Source organism: Aethina tumida, chromosome 1, assembly GCF_024364675.1.
Source record: "Aethina tumida isolate Nest 87 chromosome 1, icAetTumi1.1, whole genome shotgun sequence".
Taxonomy (NCBI): Eukaryota; Metazoa; Arthropoda; class Insecta; order Coleoptera; family Nitidulidae; genus Aethina; species Aethina tumida.
This window is the reverse complement of record NC_065435.1, coordinates 71,716,725-71,729,278: the sequence shown is the minus strand read 5'-3', so window position 1 is coordinate 71,729,278 and position 12,554 is coordinate 71,716,725. Positions and strand designations below refer to the sequence as shown.

Here is a 12,554-nt window from a genome sequence, read left to right as displayed (position 1 = left end):
TAAATATAAATTTTGAATAATCATTTCCATTTTAATTGGTTTATTTTGGATAAATTCATGCACAGTAACATTCAATAATCTATCTATGAATAATTTAATTGTTGTTTGTTGAACTTTATTATAACGACAGAAATATTACTCGGGGTTAATGGTTTATCAATCGTAAAAGTAAACATACAAGTTTATAAATGCGAAACGCAAATGTAACGCCGCAAATTCTCACTATCCATCTTCGGAGAGTGTCAGAATTTGGGAAATAGTGTCTCCTTGGTAAGTATACCTATTCACAAGTATATATATATGTTCTTTCATTGCTTCTCAGATTATACATTTCAAATTCATATTCAATTTTAAGATTTATATAATTTTTATATATCGTATCGTGATATATTATTCTCATATCAAATAAGCGTATTTTTTTAGAATTGTTATGGCTCCAAGATCCAAAGAAATTCCCCCGTCAAGTTTGGGTATAATTCCGCCTCCAAGAAGAGACGGTCTAACCCAAAACGGCGACATTTGGCTGGAGGACAAACAGACCATTGACGGAGCCGAAGGACTATGGCGTATCCATGACAAACTTTACAACTTTTCTACATTTATAGACAAACACCCTGGTGGTGCAGAATGGCTTGAAATGTCTAAGGTATAAGAGCTTCATATTGTTTTCAATATTTCGCGTTTATTTATTTATCTATTTATTTTGTAGGGGACTGATATAACAGAAGCTTTCGAAGCTCATCATATCAAAAGTGGTCCAGAAAATATGTTAGCGAAGTTCTACGTCAGGGATGCGAAAACAAAAAGAAATGCTCCATACACATTTAAGGAGGACGGTTTTTATCGTACACTTAAACGTGAAATTGCTGAAAAACTCAAAACCGTTCCCAAGCAGTCCTCTAACAACTCCAACTTTTTGATCGACTCCCTTCTTGTTGGACTTTTTATTTTCTCAATAATCGCGTGCACTTATTGGAACTTCTTATTGGCCACATTGGCTGGAAATTTCCTAGCTATGTTAACTATTGCCGCACATAACTATTTCCATAGAAGAGACAACTTTAGAATGTACTATTTCCATTTCTCTTTGATGCAAGTAAGGTAAGAGATCATCATCAATTCAATAAATTTATACAAAAATTATCTTATTCTTTGGGAATTTTACGTTTATTTTATGTTTTCATATTGGCATATCGTTTATAATTATTAAATTAGGAGATGGTAATATTAATTTAAATTATATATTATTTCAGAGAATGGAGAATAAGCCACGTTTTAAGCCATCATCTTCACACTAATACCATTGACGATTTGGAGATTTCTAGTTGGGAACCTTTTATCCAATACCTCCCAGTCAAAAAGTCACCTTTGGTTCGTTACGGAAGCTATATTTATGTTCCTTTGTTGTGGATTACAGGTTTCCATATTGCTTTTCTCAGAAGGTAAAATTTATCAAAATAACTTCTATCAATTATTAAAGTATTTTTATTTCCACAGGATAATCGAAATTTGTAAAGGGAACATGAGACATGCTCAGCCGGCTGAATGGGTTGGTTTCTTATTGCCTCTAGCTATGTATTTGTTTAGCGGTCAATCACTTTGGTGGACATTGGTGATTTGGAATTATATCATTTTAATAGGAAGTACCCATTTCTTCTTTGTTGGTCTCCATGCAGCGCATCATCACCCAGACATCTTTCACGATGGTGATACGCCCAGACATACAACAGATTACGATTGGGGGCTGAGTCAGTTGGATGCAGTAATGGAGAGGAAAGAGATCACGGGTTCACATTTTTTGGTGCTGACCAACTTCGGTGATCACGCTTTGCATCACCTGTTTCCGACTTTAGATCATGGTTATTTGGAGCATTTATATCCCGTGTTTGAGGAGGTTTTAGAAAAGTTTGATGCGAATGTCAGATACGTTTCACAGTTGGATACTGTGGTGGGAGGATTCCAGCAAATTTCCAGGGTGAAGCCTAATGAAAATGCTCCCGATTTGAAGAAGTACAAAAGAAAAAATTAAATAATTAAAGGTTGTGATGTTAAACAAATGTACAAAATGAATATTATACTCCAATTGTTGTAAATAAATTTGTTGATAGAATTCCTTTGTATGTATTTTTAATTTAGTAAAGTCACTGTGAACTTTTTAAATGGACCGTATCATTGATCAATAGATAATTGTAAATTAGTTAAAACGAGATTTTGTTAGCACATGTTATTGAAGGTCAATGATTATGGGTCACAAAATTTACTGATATCTATTTTAAAAATAGCAAAAAAACAAATATTTTGTCACCGAAAAAATATACAGCTATACTCATCGACAACAGCACTTTAAATTTGATAGTCTATCATTTTTTACCATATTCATGTTTGTTTTGTACGTTTATAAAATGTTATTGTTAAGTGACTATATATTATTGAACAACTATGTCCATGCTAATTACGATCTATTAATAAACCTACTGTTCGATGCAATATGGCTGGAAGAGAAACTCAAAAACTGGCAATGAGCAACGGTATTTTTTCAAGCTTAGGATTAAAATACCCTAGAAATAGAGATCACCCATTAAAAAATGGTTACCTCTGGATAGAGGATAAAAACGCAACGGATGGAGCTGAAGGGCTTTGGAGGATCCTTGATAATTTGTATGATTTCCAGGATTTTGTTAAGACACATCCAGGAGGATCAATGTGGTTGGAAATAACTAAGGTGAGTATAATATGCTTCTAAAATATAGTGATAATATAGTTTTGTTTAGGGTACAGACATTACTGAAGCTTTTTATGCTCACCATATTTCAACATTTCCTCAAGAATTCATAAAAAAAATACATGGTGAGGAAAGCAAGATTTGCAAGAAGTTATCCATTTACATTTCACGAAGATGGCTTTTATGAAACACTCAAACCACGATTTAGAAACGAACTACCACCGAAAAAACCAATACTGAAGTCAGCAGTGATAACTGACATATTATTAGTTACATACATCTTTTTGTTTTTATTTGCTGTAAAGTTTGAAAGTATAATTACTTGCAGTAATTTCTGGATTAAATTTGACAGTTATGAGTATAGCTGCACATAATTATTTCCATAAGAAGGATAGCTTGAGAATGTACTATTTTGATTTAACAATGATGCAATTCAGGTACTATTTAAAATATAAAATATTTGTTTTATTGTAATTTTCTTACAGAGAATGGAGAATAACTCACGTTTTAAGTCATCACATGTACACCAATACTATTAGCGATTTGGAAATATCAGTTTTGGAACCTTTTATATTTTACCTTCCATGTACAAAACGATTCGTCTTGGATTTATACACCATTTATCTTTTGCTTTTTATTCATAGCACTCCACATAAAAACGTAAAATGTTTTAAACACTTGTTCGTATTTATATTTAAAATGCACAATTTTAGGATTATTCACATGATATTTGTGGACGAAAAAATTAGATTCGAAGTATTTTTACCATATACAGTACCAATTCTGGCACATATTGTTACTCAACAATCTATTTCATTATGTGCAATGTTTTTCTTTTGGACAATTTTAACCGGAGGTTTATATTTTAGTTTTGTTGGACTTAACGCTGCTCATCATCATCCAGATATTTTTCACGACGGAGATGCCTCACGGTACATTTTTATTTAAAATATCTTGAGCGTTAATATTTAGTTACTTAATTATAGAAGTAAAGAAGATATGGATTGGGGAGTTTTTCAGTTAGACGGTGTGATGGATAGAAAAGAAATTACTGGATCCCATTTTATGGTATTGACGCATTTCGGAGATCATGCTTTGCACCATCTATTTCCTACAATTGATCATGGTCTCTTAGACGCTTTGTATCCAATTTTTTGGCAGACTTGCAAAGATTTCGGCGTCGAACATCGAATTGTTACGAATTTTGAAATGGTTAAAGGTCAGTACCGACAGTTGGCCAAAATTGAACCAAGTGAACATTCTCCTAAGCCTTCTACAAGTCATATTGCCAATTAGACAAATTTGTGTTTTGAATAATATATACTTTATTATAGTTTCTAATCGATTTTTAAATATAATTTTCAAAAATATATATGCAAGCATTAAACCGGTCTATTAATTCAACCAAGTTTTGTATAATTTAGTAAATTTGATAATTTTCCGTAAATAAACAGGTAGATTATACGTCAACTTGTTAAGGTCAACTATAGACATTGCTCGAAAGTCAAGAACAATCAAGCGATCGCATTAAAAGCCGATTCATTCAGTTAACGTTGTTTCAAGCTGGAGTTCACAGTAGTTTGTGGTCACGTGAAGTGCTTGTTTGATATGTTGAACTGCTGATAACTTTATTATTTAATTGTGAGTAGTGCATTTTTAAATTACAGTTTTTAATTACATTTACTTACTAAATTTTAAATATTTACTAGCATAAATTGTATAAGAAATTAATGTTTATGCAAAATGTATTAATTATACCAATTTTGAATAAATAAAAATTTATGTTGAATTTGATTTTAATATATAAATTATTTTTTGTTAACATTTAAATGGCGAAGTTAGTTTAATACGTAATTTGAAATTGAAATAATAAAAAAATCTAGCACAAAAATATAAAATGAAGGACGATTATTATTGCATTATAATATTATAAATGTAATGTGATCTAAACTAATTTAAAAATAATTACTATTAATTAATTAATTTGTTTATGAAATTATAAGGCGTTTGCTAGTATTACATGTAATATACTAATTATTTTTCGTATAATATTTGAGGTTATCAAAAAATATTTTTAATTTAATGATTTTTTAGTATAAAGATGGCTCCGAATGATGCTTCCGTAAAAATTCCGACACAAAAATTATCATTGCCATTTAATCTAGTGGGTGAAATTTCATCTAGTATTGGCATAAAATACCCCACAAACAGAGATCATCCCTTGCACAGTGGTCATATGTGGTTGGAGGGTAAAAAAGCGGATGATGGTGCCGAAGGACTGTGGAGGATCCATGATGATTTGTATGATTTCCAGGATTTCGTTAAGTCACATCCTGGAGGGTCAATGTGGTTGGAAGTTACTAAGGTAAAAACTTGTTTATTACAAAACACAGTCATAACTAACAATTTCAGGGTACAGATATTACAGAAGCTTTTCATGCCCATCACATATCAACTCTCCCTCAAAAGTTTCTCAAGAATTACTTTGTACGGCAAGCTACTACTCCTAGAACTTACCCCTTTACTTTCCACGAGGACGGTTTCTATGAAACCCTTAAAACTAGGATAAGAAAAAGGTTGCCCAGTGTGTCTTTAAGACCAGTACTGATTTCGGAAGTAATGACTGACTCTTTGCTTCTCGGTTACTTCACATTGTTTTTGTTGGCAGTAAAGTTTGAAAGTCTGATCCTTAGTAGCTTAGCTGGTGTATGTTTAAGTGTCATGGCTGTGGCAGCGCACAATTACTTTCACAAGAAGGACAACTTTAGGATGTACTACTTTGATTTTACCTTGATGCAATCCAGGTTTTTTATTAACATACAGTTCGTTTTTGGAATGAATATATTGTATTTCTATTTTAGAGAATGGAGAATAAGTCATGTTCTAAGTCATCATATCTATACTAACACTATACAGGACTTAGAAGTATCCAATTTGGAACCTTTTATGTTCTATCTTCCTTGTACAAAACATTTTGTTGTGAGATATTTGTCTTGGATTTACACGCCCGTTGTTTTCGTGTTCTTGTTTATTGGACATCATATAAAAACGTACGCTTTTAAAAATTTCACTCATTTAAAATTTATAATTCATATTCAATTTTCAGGATTATTCAGATGGTTTTATCTGGTGAAAAATTTAGGTTCGAAGTGTTTTTAGCATACGCAGTACCATTTTTTGTGTATACGATTACTAGACAGCCAATTATTACGTGTGCCCTTTTCTTCCTTTGGACTATTTTAATTGGAGGGTTGCATTTTAGCATTATAGGAGTTAATGCTGCTCATCATCATCCTGATATTTTCCATGATGGTGACGCTTACAGGTATATAAAATACAATTCGAAGTATTTTTGTTTTATGTATGTATGTAATTATAGAAGCAAGGAAGATATGGACTGGGGAATTTTCCAACTGGATGCAGTAATGGATAAAAAAGAAATAACTGGATCTCATTTCTTGGTACTCACCAATTTTGGCGACCATGCTTTGCATCATCTGTTTCCCACGATAGATCATGGACTTTTAGAGTCCCTATATCCAATTTTTTGGGAGACTTGCAAAGATTTCGGGGTCGAACATCGAGTGATCACAAACTTAGAAATGATTAAAGGTCAATATAAACAGTTGGCGAAAGTGGATCCTAAGAAAAGTCCTCCCAAAAAATCTATAAAACCTAATTATAATAAATAATTTTTATACAATGTTTTATAACAAAGAATACAAAACTTATTTTATAATATAAGTCGCAATAGTACAAATGTTATTATATTTACAACCGATTTGACTTCCCTTGTTTATATTTAAATTACATTGCATTTTACTACCTAATTTAATTGATTATTCCTTTTCGATGTTAATGATTTGGTTCAATAACATTGACATTACAAAAATATATAAAACCGGTTCAATATATATTGATTCTGCAAATGTTCGCTTATTAAATTTATTTCAAGGGAAATTGTCAATGTAACATATTTACATTAATACTATACGCTCTAATAAAAACATAATGATTTATAACCTCCAACCACAAATATGACTACGATAATATTCGGCGATTTATTTACGACGGATGAGCTTGAATTTGTGCCGCACAGTTATGAGGTTTTCAATTTATGACTTCGATGAAGCATCATTAATTGTATTTTAGCCAGTCGATTTTCTAAATCTGAACGAATACGATCATGGGTTTCATAAACGTTAAAAAATGTACGAAAGAACCCCAAGAACTATTAAAACTCATTGTTTTAATGTGTTGTGTACTTTTTACTATTTACCAGGTAGAAGTTAACAATTATTTTATTATTTTTTTTTTTGTCCTAATTTTAAAATTTGTAGTTGTCGGAATGTATATCGAAATTATTACATCCACCTGTATCAACTTACTATAAATTTAATTTGAACGAATCCATGAAGTATCCGTCATTGACATTTTGCCGAAAGCCGGCCTATAAAAAAGATTTATTTCCGGTAATTTTTCAAAATGATGTAAATGCAGTTTTACTAATTGGTTATTGTAGAAATACGGATTGAAAAAATACGTGGAGCCATATACAACACGAGCTTTTATTAATTTCGATTTCAAAAATTATAATCTTGATGACTTTCTAGAAGAAACAACTTATAGTTTCTCCGAAATGCTCGGCAGTTACGGTTTTTCAGGAAATGGGTTGGAAAAAACTGTACAAGTCAAAGAATCGTTTCATCTTCATTATGGCCGATGCGTGACATTAACTCCACAGGGAGAGTCGAGTACGTTTTCTATAGGAGGTGGTTATTTCTTATACTTCCTCCACAATGAAATGAACAAAAACAGAGATGAATTCGGAATTGGTAATTCAGGTTATCGAGTATACCTTCACGACGACAATGAAATACTTAGCTGTAAGTTTATTCATGTTGCTAAATGGGTATTGAATATTAGCGCATTTTAGCACAATTGGATCAAGAAAACAATTTTTTGGAATATTTGTATATAGAAAGTTCTGAGGATATGAGAGTAAAATTGAAGGTACAAGAGGTGAATCAAATATCAACAACTGATGAACCTTGTGTTTCTGAATTAAATTATAGTCAATCCAAAGCAAGTATTCTAATTTCTTTCTAGCACATTATAAAATGTTATTTATATAATTTGTATTAGTGTATAGAGGAATGTTTCCATCACCAACTTGCTGTAACTGTCGGTTGTTCAGTTGCTTGGCTTAGGATACCACAAAACATATCGTTTCCTAGATGTTCTAACTACGGTCAATTAAATTACCTACTTTCAGGCTTATTAATTCCTTTGTAAGTTCCCTTCTCGTAGTTACATTTCAAAATATTTTTACTGTGATTTTAGGAATCGCACAAGATACCTTCAAAATTGTAACTGTCCAATATCCTGTAACCTTTCAATTTACACATCTTATATAATAAATAACAGAGATGTGGAGAAAAGTCTTCAGCCTAATTGTTTGATGATGATTTATTATGGATCAAATCTGGTGGAAGTAATGTCAAAAACTATCACTTATGATTGGAGCTTATTTATGTCGGATATTGGTGGATCTTTAGGTTTTCTTCTAGGTTTATCTGTAATTGGTGTTATAGCCGCTTTGGAACAAATATTTAAAATAATTATTGTTAGATTCTTTAAGAACAAAAAGGCTATAGATACAGAAGTTGAAAGGAAACCAGAACAAGAAATAGAAGACCAGAAAGTGTCCAACAAGGATGTGAAAATCGATGAATATCAAAACGAAAACAACGATTATAAACATCTGATGGATTACTTATCTGAATGTGATTATTTTCAGAAGAACAAAGTCACCAAGGAGCGTGAAATAAACAAATATTAAAAGACTACTTATTATTCCTAACGTTCATAATTATAATCTTTATATTTACGTTACTAAATAAATGAATAACAACAAACAATAACAAAATATTTTCAATGGAAAATTCCTTCTACTCTGATGATCATAATTTCAGATTTCAAGATCAATTAAGTGCGTGGATCGTAACAGTTCTGTGGGTTCATAAAATCGGCTATTTATTAAATCCAGCCAGTTCGCTATTGCGAATTTTAAACAGTTTATATACTGTTGACTGTTTGCCAAATATTTAATTTTATCAAAATTCTTTTCTCGTTATGTGTATAGAGATGCGTGAGTCACAATTGAGTCAACGAAACAGCAAAACGTTTTCCTGATTTGAAACGCAACTTATATTTACTCAATATTATTGGATAAATGGTAAAAAAAAAATATTTTTTATTTGCGAAAAATAAGAACACATCCTGTACAGAAATAATATATATATATATATATATATATATATATATATATATATATTTTCTATGAAATAACATCAGCAAGTTATTTAATTTAATTTTATATATTTTTACTATTTTCTATTAGAACTTCAATTTCTGTATTTTCAATATTTATTGTAATATTAATATTGGACTAAAGTAATGTTTTAAAATAAAATTAGCCTAGTAATTTTCTATTAAAATTATGTCTGATTCAAAATTTAAAATCATACATATATTAATCATATTTTACTGCTGTTTACAACATTTTTCCCACTTATAACTGTTACGAATATCCTATTTGAGAAATCATGAGTCTTGCCAAAATATGATTAAAACAAGAAGCGGTTGTATCTTAAAATAAACAAGTTTTGAATTATATTAGTAATACTGAAATTTACAAAAAATGATGACAAATAAGCTTAGCTTATTATTAAAAATGGCAAAAAATATAATTAACCCACTTTCTGCAAAACTAGTATGCGAGTATTACAGAAATAGTTTTTTTAAAAATACCTTATTCACTGAAATAGAATCAAACCGTATCTCGTTTCATTCGACTCTTATCAAACTCGTGGCCATAATTAATTTATTTTTTGCGTTGTAGTTTTATCTACCTTGTGATTTGACAATATTCTTGAGGCGTTAAATAGTGAAATAAAACGCCCCGTATTATTTTTAAACTGCTTGTCTCTCCGTGTGTGCGGGATACTAGATAAAAATATCGCAGAGCGGTAAAGAAATGATTGTGCTGCAAATAAACTCCATCGGAATAGGCCAGTCTATTAATATTTAAGGAAACCTGGAACAAACATGTGTTACTTAAAATTCCAATACTTTTATATATAAAACAATTTATTGTACATGTATGTAACCTGAATATGTAATTTACCTAGTTAAAAAGATAACTTCAGTTATGATAAAATGTTTTTACTAATTAATCAGAGAATTATGCACATATATAATTTTAGTTAAATATCATGATAGTGATGTTGTTTTTGGTAGCAAAAGGTGGAGTAGATGTTGACATAACTCTCAGGTTATTGGAGCACATTCGATGCCAACCTGCATATCTGCCTCACAACCTGACTCACGTACGATATTTCTGGACGCTGTTCTATTTTATTTGTGTGTTTTCACCGAAATTATATTTTTTTCTGCATTTAAAACAACGTTTGGCGACTGGTGAAGCATCTATACAAACCATAAAATATAGGAAAGAAAGTTTTTATTATGATTTTTTTCATTCACAAGGAAGAATTATTAAAACTGGCACTAAATGGTTTTTTTATAAATACAATAGTTATGATAGTTTTTTTATAAATACAATCACAGTGTAATTAACTTTTCAAAATCTTTATGTTATTTTAAGACAATTACCGAAATTAATTCAATTAAAATAGAGGTGTTTCGAAAATTCACCTTGTTAACGTTAAAAAATTAATTTAATTTTGATAACTTACATTTTTAAATTCCTAATGGTACAGGGAGAATCGAGTACGTTTGCTAATGGTAAGATATATTCTAGAAATTACCATATTTAGTTATTTAATAGTTTGTATTAAAATATTTTGATAAAGATTGTTGACAAATGTGTTTTGACATGGGTGAAAGTAAAAGTAATATGAAAACGGCATTAGTGAATGATTTTTTGGTGCTGACCACACTTTTTGGCAAACATCAAACACGTGCATTTGTCTGGTTATAAATAAACCAGCTGCATATTATTCCTAGTATAATGCACTATCTCAATCAAGAGTGATCGATGCAGAATCTATAATTAGAATGTTTGGACAGAACGCACCGGCAAAATAAAATGAAAAAAAAAAAAAAAAATAATACGGTTTTAAATAAATTTATAAAAATTGTGTCTGGTTATTTTGAACTTTAAAAAGACAGATTTATTAATGTTTTAATATTTATGTAACTATGAATAACAAAATGAATACATAATATTTATGTCAAAAATGTTGGTTAGAGTACATTCAAATCTTGTTCCATGTTTAACAATTTTACACCGTTAATTTTAATAAAACTTAGACATATACGACTTGATTTGTCAAATAAATTTTTAGACGTAAAATACATAAGTTAAGTTTATTTAAACCATTTGTTAAAACATTCTTGTAGCTTGCCAAAATTGCTATTAACTTTTCTCAACTTTATAACAAAACTACATTTATTTTGACATAATTAAATACTTAAACATAAAATTTTGTATAAAACTTAAAGTTCTATGCAGCATTGAGCAGGAATGATACAAATGTTTCAGTCGTAGAAAACTGTGATATATTGTTAGACTCGCTTGGACGTAAATAATCTGGTGTGTGATAGAAAAATGCGCGTGGGTTCAGTTTTTATTTTGGTCCTGGTAGATTTGTAATTATAATAAACATTCCCCACTATCAACATTTATCCACAAAATATTTTCATAACTTAATTTTTTACATAAATTGCATGTTTTTCTAATTTTGGCCTGACATTTATTTGCAGTAACGAATATAGACTTCTTACATCTGGGTCGAATGTAGGTAATATCCCAAGTAAAATGTTTTTCTATTTACGTCACAGTTAAGCTAAAAATTGTTGTTGGCTTGCGAGGTAAATCCATCACTAGAACGAACCGAGCTCGAAAATAGTACGTTGTAGTTGTAGTTATTGCTAATTCATAAATCTGACCACCACAAACACAAACGCATTTTAATTAGATGCGACCATGAACATGTTTTCGCATCAAAATAATCTATATATATATTAGATTAATATTAAACCACTGAATGAATCGGGAGTAAAAACCGAATGAGTATAAATACAAATTATTCACGAATCGAACGAAATGACTGTCGATAAAACTGGATCACGTCCAAATGCAAGATAACCAAGTATATATTGACTAACGAATCATTAAATCATGACTACCGATTCACGCTTTGCAAATTTTACGATTAACTAAGATTTAGATAAAGCTATTCATAACTATGTTAAGTGTTTATTAGTTTAGATATACATACTAATGTATTGCAAGGAAACAACACTAAAATGTATAAAAAATTACAGTTACAATTTATAATCCGGTTATTCCCTTGATTAAATCACGGATGGCTTAGCAAATAGTTCAATTAATTGTAACATTAATCAGTATATTCGTATAATGGTTCCACAATGATGGTAATAAACAGAATTTTCATGCTATTTTTGACGATTTTCAACTAAATATTAATATGAACAGTATCCCAAATTCCACATTTTTAGTTCATAGTATATTCAAATACGAACAATTTAAGATGTAGAAGGCCAAGATCAAATAAAAAATAATATTTATATTCTCCATTTTTTCAACCCTGTAAAACGATTGCAATTGATTTCGATGTAATTTTAGTAACACGAACAATATAATACCTGAAACACAAATTCTCAAGACTTAGAGCAAGTATTTTCGAAGGTACTTACATATTATAACAGCAATAAATTTAATTAATATTTAAAAGTAGTTCACCTAAACCCATTCCAGAAAGTTGTTAATAATTCTTTGGAA

General features: G+C 30.2%; 3 protein-coding genes and 1 long non-coding RNA gene across 5 annotated transcripts; all 4 read left to right on the top strand.

The window, feature by feature from the left end:
* The first annotated feature begins 125 nt into the window (after nucleotides 1-125).
* LOC109598043 (cytochrome b5-related protein) lies at nucleotides 126-2,110 on the top strand. The gene is made up of 5 exons (XM_020013851.2): nucleotides 126-270; nucleotides 424-646; nucleotides 710-1,101; nucleotides 1,254-1,442; nucleotides 1,498-2,110. The coding sequence occupies exons 2-5, from the start codon at nucleotides 431-433 to the stop codon at nucleotides 2,027-2,029; spliced, it is 1,329 nt and encodes a 442-aa protein (XP_019869410.2). The 5' UTR covers nucleotides 126-270; nucleotides 424-430; the 3' UTR covers nucleotides 2,030-2,110.
* Nucleotides 2,111-2,581: 471 nt separating this feature from the next.
* On the top strand, nucleotides 2,582-2,943 carry LOC109598027 (uncharacterized). Its single transcript, XR_007547539.1, has 2 exons — nucleotides 2,582-2,722; nucleotides 2,772-2,943. It is a non-coding gene; the product is annotated as an uncharacterized LOC109598027 (long non-coding RNA).
* Nucleotides 2,944-3,324: 381 nt separating this feature from the next.
* LOC109598044 (cytochrome b5-related protein) lies at nucleotides 3,325-6,487 on the top strand. Of its 2 annotated transcripts, none has more exons than XM_049964877.1 (7): nucleotides 3,325-3,654; nucleotides 3,709-3,941; nucleotides 4,817-5,087; nucleotides 5,135-5,526; nucleotides 5,584-5,772; nucleotides 5,829-6,047; nucleotides 6,102-6,487. In XM_049964877.1, the coding sequence occupies exons 3-7, from the start codon at nucleotides 4,824-4,826 to the stop codon at nucleotides 6,412-6,414; spliced, it is 1,377 nt and encodes a 458-aa protein (XP_049820834.1). In that variant the 5' UTR covers nucleotides 3,325-3,654; nucleotides 3,709-3,941; nucleotides 4,817-4,823; the 3' UTR covers nucleotides 6,415-6,487. The 2 variants fall into 2 exon arrangements, with proteins under 2 accessions (XP_049820834.1, XP_019869412.2); XM_020013853.2 differs by having other exon boundaries at nucleotides 3,709-4,363.
* A 380-nt stretch (nucleotides 6,488-6,867) lies between these two features.
* LOC109598026 (uncharacterized) lies at nucleotides 6,868-8,640 on the top strand. The gene is made up of 6 exons (XM_049970826.1): nucleotides 6,868-7,004; nucleotides 7,063-7,194; nucleotides 7,245-7,608; nucleotides 7,659-7,822; nucleotides 7,868-8,013; nucleotides 8,066-8,640. The coding sequence occupies exons 1-6, from the start codon at nucleotides 6,909-6,911 to the stop codon at nucleotides 8,562-8,564; spliced, it is 1,401 nt and encodes a 466-aa protein (XP_049826783.1). The 5' UTR covers nucleotides 6,868-6,908; the 3' UTR covers nucleotides 8,565-8,640.
* The last annotated feature ends 3,914 nt before the right edge of the window (nucleotides 8,641-12,554 follow it).

What these genes read in the sequence shown, in the direction of transcription:
- LOC109598043 (XM_020013851.2), top strand. Translation starts at nt 431, where the DNA reads ATGGCTCCAAGATCCAAAGAAATTCCCCCGTCAAGTTTGGGTATAATT. An exon ending in TTCTCTTTGATGCAAGTAAG is followed by an intron (nt 1,102 to 1,253) that starts GTAAGAGATCAT and finishes ATATTATTTCAG; the next exon opens with AGAATGGAGAATAAGCCACG. An exon ending in CATATTGCTTTTCTCAGAAG is followed by an intron (nt 1,443 to 1,497) that starts GTAAAATTTATC and finishes TTATTTCCACAG; the next exon opens with GATAATCGAAATTTGTAAAG.
- LOC109598044 (XM_049964877.1), top strand. Translation starts at nt 4,824, where the DNA reads ATGGCTCCGAATGATGCTTCCGTAAAAATTCCGACACAAAAATTATCA. An exon ending in TGTGGTTGGAAGTTACTAAG is followed by an intron (nt 5,088 to 5,134) that starts GTAAAAACTTGT and finishes TAACAATTTCAG; the next exon opens with GGTACAGATATTACAGAAGC. An exon ending in TTTACCTTGATGCAATCCAG is followed by an intron (nt 5,527 to 5,583) that starts GTTTTTTATTAA and finishes TTTCTATTTTAG; the next exon opens with AGAATGGAGAATAAGTCATG.
- LOC109598026 (XM_049970826.1), top strand. Translation starts at nt 6,909, where the DNA reads ATGGGTTTCATAAACGTTAAAAAATGTACGAAAGAACCCCAAGAACTA. An exon ending in ATAAAAAAGATTTATTTCCG is followed by an intron (nt 7,195 to 7,244) that starts GTAATTTTTCAA and finishes TGGTTATTGTAG; the next exon opens with AAATACGGATTGAAAAAATA. An exon ending in CGACAATGAAATACTTAGCT is followed by an intron (nt 7,609 to 7,658) that starts GTAAGTTTATTC and finishes AGCGCATTTTAG; the next exon opens with CACAATTGGATCAAGAAAAC.